The sequence below is a fragment of the Somniosus microcephalus genome, chromosome 2 (assembly GCF_052327205.1).
Source record: "Somniosus microcephalus isolate GS21.2 chromosome 2, FLI_Smic_1.0, whole genome shotgun sequence".
Classification (NCBI taxonomy): Eukaryota; Metazoa; Chordata; class Chondrichthyes; order Squaliformes; family Somniosidae; genus Somniosus; species Somniosus microcephalus.
In genome coordinates, this window is record NC_140988.1 from 332,075,330 (window position 1) to 332,101,188 (window position 25,859).

General features: G+C 45.5%; 1 protein-coding gene across 1 annotated transcript; it reads left to right on the forward strand.

Moving 5' to 3' along the window:
* Positions 1 to 12,904: 12,904 nt before the first annotated feature.
* On the forward strand, positions 12,905 to 24,637 carry LOC147123591 (uncharacterized). Its single transcript, XM_085975071.1, has 2 exons — positions 12,905 to 13,008; positions 18,985 to 24,637. The coding sequence occupies exon 2, from the start codon at positions 19,003 to 19,005 to the stop codon at positions 20,167 to 20,169; it is 1,167 nt and encodes a 388-aa protein (XP_085831197.1). The 5' UTR covers positions 12,905 to 13,008; positions 18,985 to 19,002; the 3' UTR covers positions 20,170 to 24,637.
* Positions 24,638 to 25,859: the final 1,222 nt, after the last annotated feature.

Below are 25,859 nucleotides of genomic sequence, written 5' to 3' on the forward strand. Positions count from 1 at the left end.
GACGCACGGCAATGTAGAACAACAGAATACTGAAACAGCTACTTCAGTAGAGGGATTGAATAGTCCGATCAATCAATCTCCGAATGAAGTTGAAGTATTGAAATCACAAATGAGGTCATTAGTAAAAGACTTGCAGGAAGCCCAGAAAAAGCGGGATGAATCTGAACGCATGATAAAGTCTCTTCAGGACAGATGTCGGGATTTGGAACAAAAGTCGGCTAACGTCCAGCTGGGTAAGGAGGAAATAGAAGACCCTCTCGCTGGCCTAGCTCAGGACGACACCGAATATTACCATGATCTGTTGAGTGACACTGAATATTACGAGGACCTGGTCTGCCCAGCTTGTGCCGAGAACTCCCAAAGTGCCGAAATCAGGATGAATCACTTAAAGTCTAAGGAACATAGGGAGATGGTGGCGTTACAGCTGGCAGCTGACAATGGAGCCCCGAGAGTCTCCAAGAAGCAAAAAAGGAAAAGACGAAGCAGAAGATGATAACCATCTGAACCATTATTACCTCTACCCGATCACACACGTGGTCCCCCGAACGGAGCCAAATCAGTTGGAAAGTAGGAAAATTTCCCAAGGCAATCCAACTGTTTTTTGTTTGTTTAAAAAAGTCAGCAATGCTGGTCCAGAAGTGATGGAAGTAAAGCTGTTAAGTCTAAGGAAGGACTAGGAGATGAGTCCCTCTAGCAAGGTGACCCGACTACACCATGGAGGCGTGGTCCGGACCGAGTCAAGAAGATCAGAGACTGAATCTGTGAACTGTTTCCCGCAGAGACTGAATCTGTGAACTGTTTCCGCAGAGACTACCTCTGTGAACTGTTGTAACATGAAGTTGGATATGTTATGATGTTATGTTAATGGGGAATAAGTATGTTGTAAGCTAAAAAGGGAGGATTGTAGTGTATGTAACTGTTCTACCTTTAAGAGAACTATTGTATGTAACCGTCCACCTTTAAGAGAACTATTTTAGGTGTGGCACTACTTTATCCTGGCTGCTGTATACTGTAATACCGACGGTGACCACACCGGTATATAAGTGCTGTGGCAGAACTTATTGGGCAGATTCGCCCTGACCTTCGAATAGTAAAGTTCTGTTTAAGTTACTCTTGTAGTCTGTGTATTACTTTGCTATACAACCCACAGACTTTACAGTCATGTGGGCAGAAAAGTGGTAAATGGAATTCAACCTGGAGAAGTGTGAGGGTAATGCATTGGGGGAGGGCTAACAAGGCAAGGGAATACACAATAAATGGTAGGATACTGAGCAGTGTAGAGGAACAGAGGAACCTTGGAGTGCGTATCCACAGATCCATGAAGGTAGCAGAACAGGTTATTAGCTGAGGCATAGAATATAAGAGCAGGGAGGTTATGCTTGAACTGTATAAAACACTAGTTAGGCCACAGCTAAAGTACTGCATACAGTTCTGGTCACATTACAGGAAATATGTGATTGCACTAGAGAGAGTACAGAGGAGATTTACGAGGATATTGTCAGGACTGGAGAATTTTAGCTATGAGGAAAGATTGGCTAGGCTGGGGTTGTTTTCTTTGGAACAGAGGAGGCTGAGGGGAGACTTAATTGAGGTGTATAAAATTATGAGGGGCCTAGAGTGGATAAGAAGGACCTATTTCCCTTAGCAGAGGGGTCAATAACCAGGGGGCATAGATTTAAAGTAATTGGTAGAAGGATTAGAGGGGAGTTGAGGAGAATTTTTTTCACCCAGAGGGTGGTGGGGGTCTGGAACTCACTGCCTGAAAGGGTGGTAGAGGCAGAAACACTCATCACATTTAAAAAGTACTTGGATATGCACGTGAAGTGCTGTAACCTACAAGGCTACGGACCAAGAGTTGGAAAGTGGGATAAGGTTGGATAGCACTTTTTCAGGCTGCACAGACACGATGGGCCGAATGGTCTCCTTCTGTGCCATAAACGTCCATGATTCTATGTCCTGCCACAGTATGTGGTACTGTGCAACCCAATGAAGTCAACGATCAGTTATCATTTTCTAATCTTCTCTGATGGCAGTGCTGACTCTTCTAAAGCTGTTCTGTTCCTCAGCGAAGCAGCCATTCTTAAAGTGTGAGCCTAGACAGTGAATGTCGACAGGATATACAACAATGAAAAGCCCAATTCTGACCTCAGCTAACTTCGACGTGGGTGCACTTTGCAGCAAAAGCCATTAGGTGACAATTAAGAGCAGGCTCCTAGTTTGATTTTCCTTCTCCCTAGTACAGGACTGCCAAGGCCTTTTCTAGTTCCCAACCACAGCCCAGTCCAACAGTTAACGCAGAATAGGACATGGATCAAACCTGAGAGCTTCCTCACCTGATTGTCTGTCCCCGAATAGCCCCTGAACCAATCAATTAATATAATCATTTCTTAATCATCCTCCTGGCAGCCCCAGATCTTCCTCCCTCCACTAGGAGTTTCTGCTTGTTAGTCACGGATAAATGAGGCTATTTATTTTCCTCATTCAATGCCCAAGCAGTACAGAGACCATTTATTATCTGTACTAATATGCGAGTAAACCAAAATAAACATTAAATAGGACCACCTGTATCATCCAGGCTTCTTCCCACTTGACGAGGCATTTCCATCAAAGGATCAGAGGTGGCGTAATTGAACAGTCTGACTCTGGAAAGGTTGAAAAGAAAAGTTCCTTCCCCTTTGTGCTTTAACCAAATGTATTTTTATTTTTGAAGCTAAAACTCATTTTTGCTCCCTCTCCTGACTCAGGCTGGGATACAATTCCAAGAGGGGCAGCCGTCCTCCAATACCTTGTCGAAGTGTCTATTCTCCAAGTGTGAGCTTAAATAGCAAGAGTCAGCAGGTTATTCCCCAGTGGGAGTGAATATTGAGCTCAATCCTGGCCTCACATGTATAATACCAAAATACTGCGGATGCTGGAAATCTGGAAACCTGGCCTCACCTGTGCTGTCCAGCAGCGATCACTAGGTGACAATCTGGAGAGGTAATGCTGACTGATTTTTTTTTCTTCCTTCGCCTAGGTATGTGGAAGCTAATTGTAGTTTAAACAACACTGCCCTACCCCTGTTAGATAATTCAGATTGAACCTGGGATCTTCCTGGTCTGTACAGCTCTCCTGCAAAATCATAGTTTGAGATTGGTGTTATTGGAAATATGGGAGAAAATCGCTAATGTGCCTGCTCTCTCCGTCTCGGATATATCGAACATACAAAAAAGAACAAAAAAAATTAGGTCCATGAAGCCTGTCCATTCAGATCTGGTTCAACCATGTGCACTATTTACCCACCCCTTATCCACATAATTTCCGACAAGTGGCAAGAAAATAAAAAGTGGGGGACATGGCAGCAAATACCCTCAAACCAAAGTAATAAAAGAATGAACCACTACAGCTTTAAAAGGTAGAGGTGGAAAATTGTTTCCTTGTTTAAAAACATTTATTTTAACAAGTACAGATTAGGGTTGCCAACCCTCCCAGGTTGTCCAGGAGTCTCCCAGAATGGAAAATAGCACTGCTGCTAGCAACCCGGCAGAAAAATACTTCACATTCACGGTTCTCGTCTGCGCACCTTGACTGCCTGAGCTCGGAGACTGTGAGGGCTGCCTGCAGGAACTTGTCAATGGACTTCGGAGCAAGCCAAAGATGGAACACAGTGTCACCTGCCCAATGGCTGGTGCATCAGCAGGTCATTCCTGAACCTCACCAAGTCAGTGCTGAGCTGCCTGAGGCTCGGGGACAAAACAATTTGAATGCTTGGGACCATCCGTCAGAAAGGTCAGCAACACAACACCTCTTAAAGGGACAGCATAAATGGAAATAGCTAGAATTTAAAGGGGAATTCCTCCTCCACCTTGTCATAATCCCCCCTTACCAAGAGCGTTTTTGTTTTTTTTGTTCTTTTCCCCAATTTTTCCCCTCCTCCTGAAGCCACTGCCTCTCAGTGAGGTATGAATCTCCTGGCACTGTTGCTCGCTGTGGTACGGTCATAAGAATTAAGAGCAGGAGTAGGCCATACGGCTTCGCCATTCAATAAGATCATGGCTGACCTTCGACCTCAACTCCACTTTCCCGCCCAATCCCCATATCCCTTGATTCCCCTAGAGTCCAAAAATCTATCTATCTCAGCCTTGGCTTTACTCAGTGACTGAGCATCCACAGCCCTCTGGGGCAGAGAATTCCAAAGATTCGCAACCCACTGGGTGAAGAAATTGTTCCTCATCTCAGCCTTAAATGGCCGGCCCCTTGTTCTGAGACTGTGCCCCCTAGTTCTCAACACTCCAGCCAGGGGAAACAACCTCTCAGCATCTACCCTGTCAATCTCCCTCAGAATCTTATATGTTTCAATGAGATCACCTCTCATTCGTCTAAACTCCCGAGAGTCCAATCTACTCAATCTCTCCTCATAATTTAGCCTTGGTAACATTCTGGTGAATCTCCGCTGCACCGGTCTCCTTGCACCGACTCTCGCTGGGCTATGGTTCCACAGGTGCTGAGTCTCAATGAAGTACAATTTCACATGTGCCAGCCGCCCCCGAGTGGCAATTATTCATGGGTGAGCCTGGACAATGATTGTCTACAAGATAGCGAAGCAACACAGCCAAAGCCGATCCAGTCCTCACCTGACACCTGCACACATGCACCTTCCAGCTGGCAATCAGGACTGGAAACCCTGGCTGAGTTTTCCTCTCTCTAATCCAGGAAAGCTGAGAGGAGAGAGGAGGGGGGAGAAGGCAGCTGGTCACACAGGTGACTGATGGTAATGATCACTCTGAGGAAAGGGGGAGGAGGAGTCAGTAGTGAGAAGGGACAGAGGAAGCAGGAGGAGAAGCACGCAGGGGAAGGGGAGCAAGGACACTCGGGAGAGGAGGACAAGCGGCACTTAGGTGGAGAGGTGCTCAGACGAGGAGGAGGGGCACTCGGTGGATTGAGTGCTGGAGGAAGACCACTCGGAGAGTGTGAGTTGAAGGAGAGGCTGTAAGGAAAGTGGAGAAGGGGCATAGGGTTCAGCAGAAAGGGGGGCGGTCAGGGAGGAGGTTGAAACAGTTCAACAGGTACAGGTACAAAAGATAATCAAACGGTCTAATGGAATGTTAACCTTTATATCTAGAAGGCTTACAATATAAAGGGGAGAAAGTTTTGCTGCAGCTATACAAAGCCCTGGTTAGACCACATTTAGAGTACTGTGTACAGTTCTGGGCACTGCACCTTAGGAAGGGACCTTGGGTTTCATAAATAGAGGTATTGAGTACAAAAGTAGAGAAGTTATGCTGAACCTTTATAAAACGCTGGTTAGGCCACAACTGGAGTATTGCATCCAGTTCTGGTCACCACACTTTAGGAAGGATATGAAGGCCCTTGAGAGGGTGCAGAGGAGATTTACCAGAATGGTTCCGGGGATGGGGGACCTTAGCTACAGGGACAGGTTGGAGAAGCTGGATTTGTTTTCATTAGAGCAAAGGAGGTTGAGGGGTGATTTGATAGAGGTGTACAAAAGTATGACGGGTTTGGATAAGCTAGATAGAGAAAGGCTGTTCCCATTAGTTGATGGTACAAAGACTGGGGGACACAGATTTAAGGTTTTGGGCAAGAGATACAGGGGGGATGTGAGGAAAAACTTTTTTACGCAGCGAGTGGTGATGACCTGGAATTCGCTGCCAACGGAAGTGGTGGAAGCGGAGACACTCAATGTTTTAAAGAGGAGACTGGATAGGCACTTGGGGGAAATAAACTTGCAGGGTTACGGGGATAGAGCGGGGGAATGGGACTGACTGGATTGTTCTACAATGAGCCGGCACGGACTCAATGGGCCGAATGGCCTCCTTCTATGCCGTATGACTCTCTGGGCTGGATTTTACCAGCCCGGAGGAGGCGGGTCTGGAGGTGGGACTGCTGGGAAAATCAAAACGAATGTGAGTGGGTCATGAACCCGCTCCCAACCCACCTCCAAACAATCTTCCTGGAAGTCGGGTCCCCAATTTGCGCAGGGTCCTGACTTCTAGAGCCGGGAACAGGATTACAGCCACTTAACTGCCTGTTAACAGGTAGTTAACAGGCAGTTAAGAGGCTTTTTCCCATTTTGAGACTTCTGCTGCAGGAAACCCCGCTAGAGTAAGTGAGTCGTGATGTGGGCCTGTTGTAATGTTTGTGTATAGATGACAGCTGCAGAAGTGGTGTGAAGGATGCAATGGGACACTGGTGAGTATCAGAGCTAAGGAAATGTTGGGAAAGTCATTTTTAATGTGTTTAGATTTTTCTGTAGGTGACAAGCTTTGAAGTGTTTGTGTGGCCTCACCTCATTGGGAGAAGTGACAGATCGTTTCTGTAACCTCACCTGCAGCTGCCATCTGTTTTATCCTAAGGAAAGAGTCATTGGAGCGCCTGCATGCAAGGGCTCACCTTTGTACAGTGATTGTCAGTGTTTGACAGCACCTGAATGCTGTCAAACACTGTCAAATCATCTGTCAAAAACAAATGCTTCATGTCCCTTTAAGAAAACCGGCAGATGAAGCGTCATCAACTGACGTCATCTGACACCAGCTTTCCTTTAATTGGCCGGCAAGCCCGCAGGGCGGGCTTAACAAGGCCAATCAGGGGAAAATAGCATCTGCGTGTCGGACGTCGCTGGGGGCAGGACTAGAACCTGGAAGGCAGCAGTCCCGCCCCCAACTCGTCTCGGCTGGTAAAATACAGCCCTAAGACTCTATATTGACCTTGGAAGGGGTTCAGTGCAGATTCAACAGAATGTTACAAAGGATCCAAGGGTTAAATTAGGAGAGATTATATAAACTAGGCTTGTATTCCCTGGAATGTATATGGTTAAGGGGTGATTTGATTAAGGTTTTTAGGATTTTGAAAGGAATTGAGAGGGTAGATAGAGAGAAACTTTTTCTGCTGGTGGGGGAGTCTAGGACAAGGGCCAGGTCATTCAGGAGAGATGTTAGGAAACACTGGTTATTCCTGGTTATAAAGTGTTCAGGAAAGATAGGGAAGGAAAGATAAGAGGTGGTGTGGCAGTATTGGTCAAGGAGAGTGTTACAGAGAGGATGTCCTGGAGGGGTCAAGGACAGAATCTATATGGCTAGAGTTAAGAAATAATAGAGGTGCCATTACATTACTAGGTGTATTCTATAGACTACCAAATATGGAGGAGCAAATTTGCAGAGAAATTACAGAGAGGTGCAAGAACTATGGAGTAGTAATAATGGTCCCCCATTATTCTAATTATCCTAATATAGGCTGGGATTGCAATCGTATTAAGGGCAGAGAAGGGGGAGAATTTCTGGAGTGTGTTCAGGAGAACTTTCTTGATCAATATGTTCCCAGCCCGACAAGGGAGGAGGCATTGCTGGATCTGGTTCTGGAGAATGAGGTAGGTCAAGTGGAGCAAGTGTCAGTAGGTGAACATTTAGGGAACAGTGATCATAGTATCATAAGGGTTAGGTTAGCTATGGAAAAGGACAGTGAGCAATCTAGAGCAAAAATATTTAATTGGGGGAGGCCAATTTCAGGGGGATGAGAACGGATCTGGCTCGATTAAACCGAAATCAAAGATTGGCAGGCAAAACTGTAATGGAACAATGGGCTGCCTTTAAAGAGCAAATAATTCAGGTACAGTTGAGGTACATTCCCACTAGGGGGAAAGGCAGGGCAACTAAAGTCAGGGCTCCCTGGATGATGAAAGAGATAGAGAATATGATGAAGCAGAAAAAGAGTGTGTATGACAGATGTCAGGTTGCAAATACATCTGAGAATCAGGCTAAATATAGAAAGGTCAGAGGAGAAGTGAAAAAGAAAATAAGATGGGCAAACAGAGGGTATGAGAATAGAATGGCAGCCAACATAAAAGGTAATCCAAAAGTCTTCTATAGACATATAAATAGTTAACGGTAGTAAGAGGAGGGGTGGGGCCGATTAGGGACCAAAAAGGAGACCTATGCATGGAGGCAGAGGGTATGGGTGAGGTACTAAACGAGTACTTTGCATCTGTCTTCACCAAGGAAGAGGATGCTGCCATAGACATAGTGAAGGAGGAGGTAGTGGAGATCCTTGATAGGATAAAATTTGATAAAGAGGAGTTATTAGAAAGGCTGGCTGTACAAAGTAGATAAATCACCAGGAGCGGATGGGATGCATCCTAGGATGCTGAGGGAATTGATGGAGGAAATCACAGAGGTACTGGCCATAATCTTCCAATCCTCCATAGATACGGGGGTGGTGCCAGAGGACTGGAGAATTGCAAATGTTACACCATTGTTCAAAAAAGGGTGTAAAGATAAACCCAGCAACTACAGGCTAGTCAGTTTGACCTCGGTAGTGGGGAAGCTTTTAGAAACAGTAATCAGTTTAACAGTCACTTGGACAAGTGTGAATTAATTAAGGAAAGCCAGCACGGATTTGTTAAAGGCAACTAACTTGATGGAGTTCTTTGATGAGGTAACAGAGAGGGTTGATGAGGGTAATGCAGTTGACGTTGCATACATGGATTTCCAAAAGGTGTTCGACAAAGTGCCACATAATAGGCTTGTCAGCAAAGTTGAAGCCCATGGAATAAAAGGGACAGTGGCAGCATGGTTATGGGATTGGCTAAGTGATAGGAAACAGAGAGTAGTGGTGAATGGTTGTTTTTCAGACTGGAGGAAGGTATAGAGTGGTGTTCCCCAGGGGTCGGTTCTAGGACCACTGCTTTTCTTGATATATATTAATGACTTGGACGTGGGTGTACAGGGCGGATTTGCAGATGACACAAAACTTGAAAGTATAGTGAACAGTGAGGAGGAGAGTGATAGACTTCAGGAAGACATAGACAGGCTGGTGAAGTGGGTGGACATGTGGCAGATGAAATTTAATGCAGAAAAGTGTGAAGTGATGCATTTTGGTAGAAAGAATGAGGAGAGGACATATAAACTAAATGGTACAATCCTGAAGGGGGTGCACGAACAGAGAGACCTGGGGGTATGTGTGCACAAATTGTTGAAGGTGGCAGGGCAGGTTGAGAAAGCAGTTAAAAAGGCTTATGGGATCCTGGGCTTCATAAATAGAGGTATAGAGTACAAAAGTGTCTAGTGGGAGGATAGAGGATTGGGAAAACTTTAAAAGACAGCAAAAAATAACAAAAAGATTGATTAAGAAAGGGAAGATAGATTATGAAAGTAAATTAGCAAAAAATATAAAAACAGATAGTAAGAGTTTTTATAGTTATATAAAAAGAAAAAGGGTGGCTAAAGTAAATGTTGGTCCCTTAGAGGATGAGACCGGGAAATTAATGGTGGGAAATATGGAGATGGCAAAAACACTGAATGAATATTTTATATCAGTCTTTACAGTAGAAGACACTAAGAATATCCCAACACTGGACAAACAGGGGGCTAAAGGGGGGGGAGGAGCTAAACACGATCAAAATCACTAAGGAAGTGGTACTCGGTAAAATAATGGGACTCGAGGTGGATAAATCACCTGGACCTGATGGCTTACATCCTAGGGTCTTGAGGGAAGTGGCGGTAGGGATTGTGGATGCATTGGTAATAATTTTCCAAAACTCCCTGGACTCAGCAAAGGTCCCAGCAAACTGGAAAACTGCTAATGTAACACCCTTATTTAAAAAGGGCAGAAGACAGAAGGCTGGAAACTATAGACCGGTTAGCCTAACATCTGTGGTAGGTAAAATTTTGGAGTCCATTATTAAGGAGACATTAACAGGGCATTTGGATAATCATAATTTAATAGGACAAAGTCAGCATGGTTTTATGAAGGGGAAGTCATGTTTGACAAATTTGCTGGAGTTCTTTGAGAAAGTAACATATAGGGTGGATAAAGGGGAACCAGTGGACGTAGTGTATTTAGACTTCCAAAAGGCATTTGACAAGGTGCCACACAAAAGATTATTGCTTAAGATAAAAAAATCACGGGATTGGGGGTAATATTCTGGCATGGATAGAGGATTGGCTATCTAACAGAAGGCAGAGAGTTGGGATAAATGGTTCATTCTCAGACTGGCAATCAGTAACAAGTGGTGTTCCACAGGGGTCAGTGCTGGGTCCCCAACTCTTTACAATCTATATTAACGATTTGGAGGAGGGGACCGTGTGTAACATATCAAAGTTTGCAGATGATACTAAGATGGGAGGGAAAGTAGTGAGTGAGGAGGACATAAAAAACCTGCAAGGGGACATAGACAGGCTAAGTAAGTGGGCAGAGATTTGGCAGATGGAATACAATACAATACTGGAAAGTGTGAGGTTATGCACTTTGGCAGGAAAAATCGTAGAGCAAGTTATTATCTTAATGGCAAGAAACTGGAAAGTACTGAAGTACAAAGGGATCTGGGGGTCCTGGTGCACGAAACTCAAAAGGTTAGTATGCAGGTGCAGCAAGTGATTAAGAAGGCCAATGGAATGTTGGCTTTCATTGCTAGGGGGATAGAATATAAAAATAGGGAGGTATTGCTTCAGTTGTACAAGGTATTGGTGAGACCGCACCTGGAATACTGCGTACAGTTTTGGTGTCCATACTTAAGAAAGGACATACTTGCTCTCGAGTCAGTACAAAGGAGGTTCACTCGGTTAATCCTGGGGATGAGGGGATGGACATATGAGGAGAGGTTGAGTAGATTGGGACTCTACTCATTGGAGTTCAGAAGAATGAGAGGCGATCTTATTGAAACATATAAGATTGTGAAGGGGTTGGATCGGGTGGATGCGGGGAGGATGTTCCCGATGATGGGTGAAACTAGAACTAGGGGGCATAGTCTTAGAATAAGGGGCTGCTCTTTCAAAACTGAGATGAGGAGGAACTACTTCACTCAGAGGGTGGTAGGTCCATGGAATATGCTGCCCCAAAAAGCTGTAGAAGCTACATCATTACATAAATTTAAAACAGAATTAGACAGTTTCCTAGAAGTAAAGGGAATTAAGGGTTACGGGGAGTGGGCAGGAATTTGGACGTGAGTTTAGGTTCGGATCGGTCATGGCCCTGTGGGTAGCGGAGCGGGCCCAGGGGCCATGTAGACTGATCCTGCTCCTATTTCGTGTGTCTAATTCTGTTAGATTCAGGAGATGGTTCTGTGATAGTAGATTGGCGGTTAGGATCAGATCAGCCATGATCTTATTGAATGGCGGAGCAGGCTCGAGGGGCCGATTGGCCTACTCCTGCTCCTATTTCTTATGTTCTTAAATTATGATGAACCTGTATAAAACACTGGTTCGGCCCCAACTGGAGTACTGTGACCAATTCTGAGCACCACACTTTAGGAAGAATGTGAACGCCTTAGAGAGGGTGCAGAAAAGATTTACAAGAATTATTCCAGGAATGAGGGACTTCAGTTACGTTGATAGACTGGAGAAGCTGGGGTTGTTCTCCTTGGAGTAGAGAAGATTGAGTGGAGATTTGATAGAGGTGTTCAAAATCATGAGGGGTCTGGACAGAGTAGATAGAGAAACTGTTCCAATTGGCAGAAGGGTTGAGAACCATAGGACACAGATTTAAGGGGCTTGGCAAAAGAACCAAAAGCGACATAAGAAAAAACTTTTTTATGCAGTGAATGGTTAAGATCTGGACTGTACTGCCTGAAAGGGTGGTGAAGGCAGATTCAATCACTTTCAAGAGGGAGCTGGATAAGTATCTGAAGGAAAAAAAATTGCAGGGCTACAGGAAAAGGGTGGGGGAATGGGACTAGCTGATGAGCTCTTGCAGAGAGCCGGCATGGGCTCGATGGACCGAATGGCTTTCTTCTGTGCTGTAATCATTCTTCGATTCTAATGGCACGTGATCAACACTCCAGGAATGAAAGAATAATCTCCTGGACAATGCTGGCAACTGACCTGGGAGACCAATCACTGGGAATCTTCACTTTTCTCATGCAACTGCATTGAATCCCTTGCGTGCCAAAATGAACACCCAGCACTGTCCGGCACACTATCAACATGGATATTTTTTGTGTCACTCCTGGTGAATTTGTTTCGGAGTAACTCCGTCCTTATGTTATCTGATGAAACTTCCAGGAATAGGTAGAACCGGAGTTGTCAACCCTGTGTTGTCTTCATCTACCAGGCATTATTACTTTTCCTCCATGACCACTCAATTCAGTCCTGCATGTGTGCAATGGTTTCTTTCTAAGACTGGAACAGAAAAGCTTCTGCATGCTCGGAATGCTGGGTAATTATGAGTCCATTAACAGTCATTTCAAAAATGCAATAAAATAAATTTGTGATATTGATTAAAAGTTTTAAAACTTTTATTGATAAAAAGATAAAGCTTTGGTTTATTCTAAAATACTAATTTATTTACAGTTAATTTGGCGAAGTTAATGATCACAATTTTAAAAAATATAACTAAAAGGACAACTTGCATTTATATAGCACTTTTCACGACCACCAGACGTCCCAAAGCGCTTTACAACGTTTGGAAACGCAGCAGCCAATTTGCGCACAGCAAGCTCCCACACACAGCACTGTGATAATGATCTGATAATGTTTTTTTGTTATGTTGTTTGAAGGATAAATATTGGCCAGGACACGGGGATAACTCCCCTGCTCTTCTTCAAAATAGTGCCATAGGCTCTTTTACGTCCACCTGCGGGAGCTGACGGGGCCTCGGGTCAACGTCTCAACCGAAAGACGTGGACAATTTGCTTGAACTATTTTCCTTCAACAGAAGTGAAGAGATGGCGGGAGCAGTGACGAAAGGTCGCCGATTTGAAACGTTAACACTCTTTTTCCCTCCACGGATGCTGCCTGACCTGCCGAGTGCTTGCAGCATTTTTCTGGTTTTTATTATTGAAGAAATGGCGGCTTGTTTTACCCAGAGTGCTCCGTGCTCCTGAAAGACACCGATTTCCGGAGCGGCACCCAGCCAGCCAGTTGCCCTGCGCGCGCACCCAGCCAGCCAGTTGCCTGCGCGTGCACCCAGCCAAGCAGCCGCCTGCGCGCGCAACCAATCGCCTGCGAGCTGCGGTTGCGCAGAGACGGGAGTCGGAGAGAGGCGTCGCCCGAGCATCTTCACTCCTAAAGCCGCGCCCAGGTAAGTAAGGCCGAGGTACCAGCCTGTGAGGGGAGGGGAAAAGGTTTAAATTAGGGTGGGCCGTTATAAGATCGTTTTAATTTCTAGCGGGGAAGGAGCGTGCCCCCTATCTCCACCCCCCAATGAGGCTGGTTCCGCCATTTTAACCGCTTTGGTTAAAAATTAAATCGAATTGTATTCGCATTAAATTAGTCGTTTCGGCTCAGCCCAGCGGGTAACGTTGCTAGACTTGAACACGTCGCTTAGGCGGACGCCTCAGTGCAGTACTGGGGGAGTGCAGCATCAGCAGAGGCGCTGACTTTCGGATGGGCCGTTAAACTGAGGCCCAGTCTGACGGTTCAGGGCATGTTAAAGGCCTGTTCACAGGAGAGCTCTCCTGGTAGTCAGGTAAATGTTTCTGTCCCAACCAGCACCCAGCCAAAAAACAGATTGGCTGGACATTCCTCACACTGCTGTTCCTGGGATGTTGCACAGAATGGCTGCAAGTGTTTTATTAATTCACTCTTGGGATGTGGGTGCTGTTGGCAAGGCTGCATTTTATTGCCCAGGACTGCATCCTAGGGTCTTAAAAGAAGTGGCTGCATGGATAGTGGATGCATTGGTTGCAATCTACCAAAATTCCTTAAATTCTGGAGGGGTCCCAGCGGATTGGAAAACCGCAAATGTAACGCCCCTATTTAAGTTAGCCTAACATCTGTCATTGGGAAAATGCTGGAGCCCATTATTAAGGATGTAGTAGCAGGGCATTTAGAAAATCATAATACAGTCAAGCAGAATCAGCATGGTTTTATGAAAGGGAAATCATGTTTCACAAATTTGCTGGAGTAATTTGAGGATGTAACGAGCAGGGTGGATAAAGGGAACCAGTAGATGTAGTGTATTTAGATTTCCAAAAGGCATTCGATAAGGTGCCACATAAAAGGTTACTGCAAAAGATAAGAGCTCATTGGGTTGGGGGTAATATATTAGCAAGAATAGAGGATTGGCTAACTAACAGAAAACAGGGAGTCGGGATAAATGGCTCATTTTCCGGTTAGCAAACTGTAACCAGTGGAGTGCCACAGGGATCACTTCTGGGGCCTCAACTAATTACAACCTATATTAATGACTTGGAGGAAGGGACCGAGTGTAATGTAGCCAAATTTGCTGCTGATGCAAAGATAGGTGGGAAAGCAAGTTGTGAAGAGGAGACACAGAATCTGCAAAGGGATATAGATAGGTTAAGTGAGTGGGCAAAAATTTGGCAGATTGAGTATAATGTGGGAAAATGTGAGGTTATCCACTTTGGTAAGAAAAATAAAAAAGCAAATTATTATTTAAATGGAGAGATTACAAAATGCTGCAGTACAATGGGACCTGGGGGTCCTTGTACATGAAACACAAAAAGTTAGCATGCAGGTACAGCAAGTAATTAGGAAGGCAAATGGAATATTGGCCTTTATTGCAAGGGGGATGGAGTATAAAAGTAGGGAAGTCCTGCTGCAACTGTACAGGGTATTGGTGAGACCACACCTGGAGTACTGCGTACAGTTTTGGTCTCCTTATTTAAGGAGGGATGTACTTGCATTGGAGGCAGTTCAGAGAAGGTTCACGAGGTTGATTCCTGAGATGAAGGGGTTGTCTGATGAAGAAAGGTTGATCAGGTTGGGCCTATACTCATTGGAGTTTAGAAGAATGAGAGGTGATCTTATTGAAACATATAAGATTCTGAGGGGGCTCGACAAGGTAGATGCAGAGAGGATGTTTCCCCTCGTGGGGGAATCTAGAACTAGGGGGCATAGTTTCAGAATAAGGGGTCGCCCATTTAAAACGGAGATGAGGAGGAATTTCTTCTCAGAGGGTCATGAATCTTTGGAATTCTCTACCCCAGAGAGCTGTAGAGGCGGAGTCATTGAATATATTTAAGGTGGAGATAGACAGATTTTTGAATGATAAGGGAGTCGAGGGTTATGGGGAGCGGGCAGGGAAGTGGAGTTGAGGCCAAGACCAGATCAGTCATGATCTTATTGAATGGCGGAGCAGGCTCGAGGGGCCGAATGGCCGACTCCTGTTTATGTTCTTATCCCTAGTTGCCCTGAGAAGGTGGTAGTGAACTTTCTTGAACTGCTGAAGTCTTTGCGACGATGGTGCTCCCATGATGGTGTTAGGTAGGAAATTCCAGGATATTGACCCAGCGATGATGAAGGAACAGCAATTTATGTCGAACTCTGGATGGTGTGTGATTTGGAGAGGAACTTGGAGGTGATTGTGTTCCCATGTTCCTGCTGTTTTTGACCTCCTTGGCGGTAGCGGTCATGGGGCTGGAAGTTACTGTTGAAGTAAGTTTGGAGAGTTGTTACAGTGCATCCTGTAGATAGTACCTACTGCAGCTCCAGTGGTGGTTATACAGATCAGTGTTGGGGTGCCAATCAGACAGACTGACATCAAACAAAATGAGTTTTGTTGCAGCAGCACCCACCCACATTCTTGACGAGCATTATAGATGGTGGAGAGGCTCTGAAGAATCAGGAGGTAAGCCACTCGTCACAGAATACCCAAGGTTCTTGTAGCTATATTGTTGATATGGCTGGTCTGCTATAGTCATGATCTTATAAAACTCTCTTGATTCAGGAATTGTCCCCTTGGATTGGAAAATTGCCAATGTCACTCCATTATAGTTCTAGGCTGGAGTGTCTAGAACTAGGGGGCATAGTCTCAGGATAAGGGGTCGCCATTTAAGACTGAGATGAGGAGGAATTTCTTCACTCAGGGTTGTGATTCTTTGGAATTCTCTGCCCCAGAGTGCTGTCAATGCTGAGTCTTTGAGTATATTCAAGGCTGAGATCGATAGATTTTTGGACTCTATGGGAATCAAGGGATAGGGAGATCGGGCGCGAAAGTGGAGTTGAGGTCGATGATCAGCCATGATCTTATTGACTGGCGGAGCAAGTTCGAGGGGCCGTATGGCCTGCTCCTATTGCTTATGTTCTTGTTATTTAAGAAGGGTGGGAGAGAGAAACCAGGAAATTACACAGAATCCCCACAGTGCAGATAGAGGCCATTTCGGCCCATCGAGCCTGCACCGACACATATCCCACCCTATCCCCGTAACCCCACATATTTAATCCCCTAACACTAAGGGTCAATTTATCATAGCCAAATCAACCTAACCCGCACATCTTTGGACTGTGGGAGGAAACCGGAGCAAACCCACGCAGACACAGGGAGAATGTGCAAACTCCACACAGACAGTCGCCCGAGGCTGGATTTGAACCCGGGTCCCTGGCACTGTGAGGCAACAGTGTTAACCACTATGCCACCGTGCCTATTTGTCTAACGTCTGTTGTGAGGAAGTTACTAGAATCTGTTATTAGGGACAGAGTGACTGAGCACTTGGAAAAATATGAATTGATCAGAGAGAGGATGGGAATGTTCATGGAGTCTCCTTCAATGTTCCTCGTAATTTTTTTTGGGTGCACGCCCATTCAGTTTTCACGCCTGCGCAACCTTTAACATTGCAAAAGCCGGTCCCGGGCTGTCTGTGACTGGCAGAGGGCTGCGCAGCTTATAGGGAATGTTGGTCTCCTCCTCTCGTTAGTTGCTTAATTATCCACCACCATTCACAACTGGATGTGGCAAGACTGCAGAGCTTTGCTCCTGATCCATTGGTGTGGGGTTGCTTAGCTATCTCTGTAGCAGCTGCTTCTATTGTTGAGCCTGCATGTTGTCCTGTTGTAGCTTCACCAAGTTGGTACCTCATTTTCAGGTACAGCTGGTCCTGCTCCCAGCATGCTCTTCTACACGTCTCCTTGAACCAGGGTTTGTCATTGGTTTGGAGGAGTAAGGATCTGTCAGACCATGAGTTCACAGATTGTGATAGAATACAACTCTGCCGTTGTTGAAGGCCCACAGCATCACATGGGTGCCCAGTTTTGAGCTGCTAGATCTATTAATCTATCCCACTTAGCACGTGCTAGTGCCATGCAATATGATGGAGGGTGTTCTCAGTGTGAAGACTGGGCTTGGTCTCCACAAGGACTGTGGTGGTCATGCCTACCGATACAGTCATGGATAGGCGCATCTGCTACAGATAGATTGGTGAAGACGAGGTCAAGTAGGTTATTCCATTGTGTTTGTTCTTCCACCACTTGCTGCAGGTCCAGTCCGGCAGCTACGTCCTTCAGGATTCTGCCAGCTTAGTCAGTGGTTATACCACCGAGCCACTCTTGGTGATGGACATTGAAGTCTCCAAACCAGAGTACAGTCTGTGCCCTTGCTTCCCTCAGTGCTTTCTCCAAGTGGTGTTCAACATGGAGGAGTACTGATACATCAATTGTGTGTTCACAATATATATAAATGATCTAGACGAGGGAACTAGATGTAATATCTCCAAGTTTGCAGACGACACAAACCTGGGTGGGCATGTGTGCTGTGACGAGGATGCCGAGAAACTCCAGTATGATTTGGGTGATTAGGCAGAAGCATGGCAGATGCAGTATAATGTGGATAAATGTGAGGTTATCCACTTTGGTGGCAAAAACTGGAAGGCAGATTATTATCTGAATGGCAATAGATTGGGAGAAGGAGAAGTGCGTCGAGACCTGGGTGTCCTTGTGCACCAGTCGCTGAAGGTAAGCATGCAGGTGCAGCAGGTGGTTAAGAAGGCAAATGGTATGCTGGCCTTCATAGCGAGAGGGTTTGAGTACAGGAACAAGGATGTCTTGCTGCAGTTGTACAGGGCCTTGGTGAGACCACACCTTGAGTATTGTGTGCAGTTTTGTTCGCCTTATCTGAGGAAGGATGTTCTTGCCATGGAGGGAGTGCAGCGAAGATTCACCAGACTGATACCTGGGATGGCAGGAATGACGTATGAGGAGAGATTGGGTCGATTGGGCTTATACTTGCTGGAGTTTAGAAGAATGAGAGGGGATCTCATTGAAACTTATAAAATTCTGACAGGACTGGACAGACTAGATGCAGGAAGGATGTTCCCGATGGTCAGGGAGTCCAGAACCAGGTGGTCACAGTCTAAGGATAAGGGGTAGGGCATTTAGGACAGAGATGAGGAGGAATTTCTTCACCTAGAGAGTGGTGAACCTGTGGAATTCTCTACCACAGAAGGCAGTTGAGGCCAATTCATTAAATATATTCAAGAAGGAGTTCGATATATTTCTTAAGGCTAAAGGGATCAAGGGATATGGGGAGAAGGCAGGGACAGGGTACTGAATTTGGATGATCAGCCATGATCTCATTGAATGGTGGAGCAGGCTCGAGGGGCCGAATGGCCGACTCCTGCTCCTATCTTCTATGTTTCTATGTAACCAGCAGGAAGTTTTCATGCCCGTATTTGATCTGAAGCCACGAGACTTTATGGAGTCGATGTTGAAGATTCCCAGGGCCACTCCCACCCGACTATACCACTGTGACCCCACCTCTGGTGGGGATCTCCTGCTGATGGGACAAGACATACCCAGGGATGGTGATGGAGGAGTCTGGGACATTGGCTGATTGGTATGATTCTGTGGGTATGACTGTCAGACTGTTGCTTGACGAGTCTGTGGGACAGCTCTCCCAACTTTGGCATCAGACCCCAGATGTTAGTGAAGGGACCTGGCAGGGTTGACTGGGCTTCGCATGTCCTAATTCCTAATTGAGCATGGCTGTGATTTCTTCTGTGATTGAATAGCCTTCTGACACCCATTATCAAAGCACTTATGAAGAATGGAGACTTGGTTGGGCAAGCTACCGGAGGGTGGCTGGTGCCGAAAGAACAGTACACCAGAATAATGGGGAGTCAGTGTTCTGATGGGGAGGAGGAGTGTAAAGGTTGACCGAAGAAAGCAATTGGTGAGACGGACAGTTCCCCTGTAACTTGTGACAGTAATTGGGCATCACTCTTAACAGGCGTCAATCAGTCTACGCTGTAACCCGTGACCGGCAATAATTAGGCACTACTGTAACTTGTGAAAGGCAATAATTGTGATCTACTTGTTTCAGGAGATTCTAACGGTGCCCATGGAAAACACGCGGCAATCAGACTCTGTTCTTGAGTCAACTGAGATGTGCCAAAAGGGGATCAATTTGAACATTTCCAAAGGGCCGGAACGTCGGCAGCGTTCCCGAGAGAGACTGAAGCTCTTCATTTGCTCTGAGTGCGGCAAGAGCTTTAACAAATACTCGCACCTCAAACTGCATCTGCTGGTCCACACAGGGGAGAAGCCCTTCAAATGCCGGGTCTGCGAGAAGGACTTCAACCACCCGTCCAGCCTCCGTAAACACGAGATCACACACACAGGAGTGAAGCCCTTCAAATGCCCCGACTGTGAAAAGAGTTTCAATGACTCGTCCAATCTGTCCCGGCACAGACGCATTCACAGTGGTGAGAAGCCATTCAAGTGCGACATGTGTGACAAAGAGTTTACCTATTCTCACCATCTCGTGTCGCACCAGCGCACACACACAGGAGAGAAGCCATTTCAATGCCTAACGTGCGGGAAAGAGTTCAGCCAGTCATCCACACTGGTGATGCACCAGCGGACTCACGCTGACAAGAGGCCCGATAAGTGTGGCACGTGTGGGAAGGGGTTCCAGCTATCACGCCACGTGGTGACTCACCGCCGCGCGCACACCAGAGAGAAACCATTCGAATGTGGGAAGCAGTTCAAGCAGGATTCTGGTTTGGTGAAACACAAGCGGATCGACACGGCAGAGCTGCCGTATAAATGTACCTTCTGCAGCAAGATGTTCCGTCTGTCTCACAGCCTAATGACCCACAAGCGTACGCACACTGGCAAAAAGCCGCATCAGTGTCCCTTGTGCAGGCAGGAGTTCAACCAGCACTCGTCCTTGGTGAAGCATCAGCACACACACAGTGGGGAGAGACCTTACTTGTGTTCTGTTTGCGACAAAGGGTTCAAGGGCTCCAGCACACTGGTGGCACACCAGGACGTCAACACAGGTGACAGCCCTTATCGTTGCATTGGCTGTGGAAAGGGTTTCAAGAACTCATCCAATCTCATCCAGCACCGGCCTGTGCACACAGAAGAGCGGCCATACAAACGTGCTGGGTGCGGGAAGGGCTTCAAACATGCGCACAAAAAATGCGCACAGTTTATTGAGCCATCAGAATATCCATACAGGAGGGACTCCATTCAAATGTACGAGATGCAGGAAAAGCTTTAAAAACTTCTCCAATCTGTTATATCACCAGCACAGCCACAGTACATGTGATCTTGTCACCTTCCCTTCTTTCTCCCTCCGCTCCCCTCATTACACACAAGATCAGCACCTGAATGAGACACTGGCCCTGAATATCCACAATCTCCCCTCCACTGCCATAAGTGTGATGGAACGGGAATTGCAATGTGCCACTTGAAGGAGGTACTGACCCACTGGAATTTGTGGGGTGAGGCAATTTGAGCAAGTTAAGCAGGTGTCTGCACCAGTATTGGCGCTTTTTGGGCACCCGCTTACAAGGGAACAAAATGTGGCATTTGAGAGCAAAACCTGTGGGACCGCTTTAAAAATTCTGTCAAGTGTGAGATCGGCCCCTTGTAGTTGAAATTTAGCAGCCTGTAATTTTCTGATGTTTTCCAGGCCATGGCCCAAGCCTGGAACACTCCTGTGGGCCCCACTTTGTTGCTCCATAGTATGGGACACCAGTATCTGAACAGGGACCAGTATGTTCGGAGCTAAGAGCTGCCAGAAATCCAGCAAATGATGCCATCTCATCGGATCTGCCTTTTTCATGGCCAAGGGTGGGCGGAGCTTCCGCTGCTAGATCTTTGGACAGAGACCTGGCAAGACCAGGTCCTGCCCTATTTTCTGCCTGGGTATGATTGGGCTGCTGGACTTCCACCCCAGGTGGCCCCAAGGCAATTCAGGACGATTGTTTTAAACATTCTGTTTCCGTGCAACAGCCCAAGGTATGAATAGGTCCCAAAACACCTCCCAAGTCTCAAAATGTAATTTTCTTTCTGTTTTCAGGGAATACTGTTGAGATATGCAGGAAAGGACAGGGGAAATAAAGGAAAAGTTAGTTAGTCTTTGTAGAATCTTCATAAAGAAGTGTTGTTTGCAGATGTACTTCAGATACTGGTACCAGTATGCAATAGGAAAAATTGGACTTAAGGCAGCACATTTTAATTTTGCATAGTATGCTTCCTGTGTGATAAACCTAACTCTTCACCAGACCAGGAACCACTCCTGTCTTTGTCTAGTTTTATGGAACTCAAAATGCTCTCCCTTGGAACAACCCAAGTTTAGAAAGCCAGAATCTCTAATTGTACTGCACAGTATGAGTATTTCACACACTCACTGTTGCATATTGCTGAAATCCTAATGATAACATTGAGAACAATTAAATTTTTTTCCTTCCCATTTGCCTGAATGAGCAGACTGAAGAAAATATTTAATAGTGAATATTTAAAAGGTGGTGTTTCTGTAATGATTCATTGAATGTGCCCCATGTGTAAGGGATTAGCCTCTTCTATAGACAAGCACACGAGGGAGGCTGGAGCAGATACCCTAGCAGTGATCCTTTGACGAGGCTCCTTTAACTGTCTATTCACCATCCATCCATGCATGCATGGAACAGAAGGGGACTTCTCTTCCATGATGTCTTCGGCTGAGTAGAGCACTTCTCTCGGCCACTCCGTGCCTAACACAGCTCAGATTAGAAGTCCCTGCTTTGAGACACTGAACATAGAATCATAGAAACTTACAGCACAGAAGGAGGCCATTCGGCCCGCTGTGCTGTGCTGGCTCTTTGAAAGACCAGTCGTGCTTAGTCCCACAGCCCCGCTTTTTGTCATTACCTTGTAACTTCCTCATCCTCAAGTACCTGTCCAACTTCCTTTTGAAATTATTTATGTAATCAGCTTCCACCACCTTTTCAGGTGGCGCGTTCCAGATCCCGATAACTCTGAGTGAGGAAAAAAAAATTCTCATCTCCCGTCTAGATATTCTGCTAATGACTTTGAATCTATGACCTCTAGTTATTCCCACTCGCCAAAAGGAATAATTTTTCTCTCTGCACTCTTATCAAAATCTCTCATCTTGAAAACCTCTATTAGGTCATCTCTTAACCTTTTTTGTTCCAAGGAAAACAGTCCTAACTTTTCCAACCTTTCCTCATAACTGAAGTCCCTCATTCTGGTAACATCCTATTAAACCTCTTCTGTGCCTTTTTAAGGCCTTTACATCTTTCCTGAAGTGCGGTGCCCAGAATTGTCCACAATACACCAGCTGAGGCCTAACCAGTGATTTATAAAGTTCTAGCACGATCTCTGCTTTTATATTCTATTCTATTTATAAACCCAAGTAACCCATATGCTTTTTTAACCGCCTTCTCAACTCGCTCTATCAAGCGGCACTTACTCAGCAATAACCTGCTAACTGACGCCCAGTTTGGGTTCCGACAGGGCCACTCAGCTCCTGACCTCATTACAGCCTTGGCCCAAACATGGATAAAAGAGCTGAACTCAAGAGATGAGGTGAGAGTGACTGCCCCTGACATCAAGGCAGCATTTGATCGAGTGTGGCATCAAGGAGCCCTAGCAAAACTGAAGTCAATGGGAATCAAGGGGAAAACTCTCCATTGGTTGGAATCATACCTAGCACAAAGGAAGTTGGCTGTGGTTGTTGGAGGTCATTCATCTCAATAACATGACATCACTGCAGGAGTTCCTCAGGGCAGTGTCCTAGGCCCAACCATCTTCAGCTGTTTCATCAATGACCTTCCCTCCATCATAAGGTCAGAAGTGGGGATGTTCGCTGATGATTGCACACTGTTCAGCACCATTCGAGACTCGTCAGATACTGACGCAGTCCGTGTCCATATGCAGCAAGACCTGGACAACATTCAGACTTGGGCTGACAAGTGGCAAGTAACATTCGCACCACACAAGTGCCAGGCAATGACCATCTCCAACAAGCGAGACTCTAACCACCTCCCCTTGACATTCAATGGCATTACCATCGCTGAATCCCCCACTATCAACATCCTGGGGGTTACCATTGATCAGAAACTGAACTGGACCAGCCATATAAATACTGTGGCTACAAGAGCAGGCCAGAGGCTGGGAATTCTGCGGCGAGTGTCTCACCTCCTGACTCCCCAAAGCCTTTCCACCATCTACAAGGCACAAGTCAGGAGTGTGATGGAATACTCTCCACTTGCCTGGATGAGTGCAGGTCCAACAACACTCAAGAAGCTCGACACCATTCAGGATAAAGCAGCCCGCTTGATTGGCACTCTATCCACCACCGTCAACATTCACTCCCTCCACCACCGGCACACTGTGGCTGCAGTGTGTACCATCTACAAGATGCACTGCAGCAACTCGCCAAAGCTCCTTCAACAGCACCTTCCAAACCCGCGACCTCTACCACTTAGAAGGACAAGGGCAGCAGACGCATGGGAACATCACCACCTACAAGTTCCCCCTCCAAGCCACACACCATCCTGACTTGGACCTGTATTGCCGTTTTCACTGTCGCTGGGCCAAAATCCTGGAACTCCCTTCCTAACAGCATTGTGGGTGTACCTACACCATATGGACTGCAGCGGTTCAAGAAGGTGGCTCACCACCGTCTTCTCAAGGGCAATTAGGGATGGGCACTAAATGCAGGCCTAGCCAGCGACGCCCAGATCCCATCAATGAATAAAAAATATATATATTCTGTTCCCTCATCAAAGAATTCAATCAAGATTTGCCTTTAACAAATCCATGCTGGCTCTCCTTGATTAACTCATGCCTTTCCAAATGAAAGTTTATTTTGTCCCTGATAATGGTTTCCAATAATTTCCCCACCACTGATTTTAGGTTGATTGGCCTGTAGTTTCCTGGTTTATCCCTCTCCCCTTTCTTGAATAGTGGTATAACATTAGCAACCCTCCAGTCCTCTGGCCCTACTCCTGTATCCAATGAGGATTGAAAGATTTTGACCAATGTCTCTGCTGTTTCTACCTTCTTTCAGTAACCTAGGATTCATTCCATCTGGACCAGGTGACTTGCCAACTTTCAGTAATGCTAATATCTATTGCTATCCTGTCCATAACTTCCCGCTCCTCTTTTAGTGTAACCTTCACATCGTCTGCCTCCTTTGTGAAGACATGCAAAGTACTCATTTAATACTTTAGCCAAGTCCTCTGCCACTACATGGAGTTTTCCCTTTGGGTCCTTAATAGGCCCAACTTTTTCCCTAGCTAACCGCTTACACTTTGAGTGCACTAAACCTCAACATTACCACACCTCCCACTTCTGGAAACATATTTTAAGTAAAATCAGACCCTAGAAATCTACAGATATGTCATGCATGTCTGCCAAAACACTTTTTTTTCCAGTATTTTGATAGGTTTGAAACAATAAAACTTAATGACTCCAAAAATACTTATTTTTTCTGAAAAAGAGACCACGGAAGGAAAAATCTCCCAAAAATTGTAGGAATTTTATTTTACTGAAATGGCCCCATCCAATGACATCAAATGGTCCATTCAGCTACAGAAAACAAACTGTACAGTTACTGTATGGTTGTGCTTAGGCTGGGCACGGAGAGATTCCTGTCCGAAGGTATCTGCAAGGTGAAAATATTTTTCAGTGATGTGTATGTGTAAACTTTAGAAAATAAACACAGTCTTGTAAACGTCTTTTGTGTTGCTGGGTGAGTAGTTATTTCTCAATGGGAAAAACCGAGGGAGACACACAATCCAAGTTTACAATATCCTGAAGAGAAGCTATGCCAATAGCTGAGTGGTAAATGCCCAGCCCAATATTAATTGCCCATTCAGACCATGAAGGTTCATAGGTTCAGGTTGTCCTGAGATGGGATCTTGCTGATTTTTAAAACCCTATTTCATAATAGGATTCCAGATCATCATAACTCGCTGCATAAAAGAATGTTTCTGCATGTTGCCTCTGGTTCCTTTGCCAATCACCTTAAATCTGTGAACTCTGGTTACTGACCTTTCTGCTACTGGAAACAGTTTCTCCTTATATCACTGATAGTTTTTAACAATATTCTCCCGATCGTTGGAGCATATATATCGATATTTTTAGGCCTACAGTGTAATTGAAAATGAACAGGCTATATTTAATTCCTGAGGAATATGTAGGGCAGGTTGTTATTTGCAGGATATTCTAAGGCACAGAGGAAAATCCCATTTGCATTTCTTTCATTTTTTTTAATGACTTTTATCGACAGGCTGAAATCTACAGCCAAATTTTGTATTTGTCTTGTATTGAGGCAAGTTTATTAATTGTCACCCATCCTATTTAATGTCTTCATTAAATTTCAGCACATTCCCAGAGTGTCTGCTCCAGTCATTTCTGAAAGAATTATGTCACTTCTCTCAGATGATGTTGCCAAACTTACCTGGAGATCATGTGCTGTCTGCTTCTAAGCTTAAACAACGGGTTGTTAGGTTATGCACGCAAGATAATAAAAGATTATGAACTTACCCATTTTTTACTGGATCAGTTCCTGTATCCCCCCCCTCCCCCCAGAGACCCATAGCCAATTCAAGAAATCGCTGTCAAAAATTCTTCTCTGATCCTTCAAAAGCAATCAGGCAAGCCCCAGGAGGCCCCAACCCTTGTCTTTTATTACCAAAAAGTTGCCTTCCTTTTGCAGTGATCTCAAAGTTCTCCAATAATGTGTCTGATGCCTGCTTGAAGGACTGGAAGGAGTCAGTCCTTACTACCGGTTCTGGAATACTGTTGCTCAGGTCGAGGAAAAATAAAACTTCAAAACATCCAAACTAACTCGCCAACCATCACCTAACAATCTGTCCACTTGTATGTTATCGATACCCTTAATAATTTCATAGCCCTTAATAAGATACCCTCTAAGTCGATGCATTTCCAGCAAAT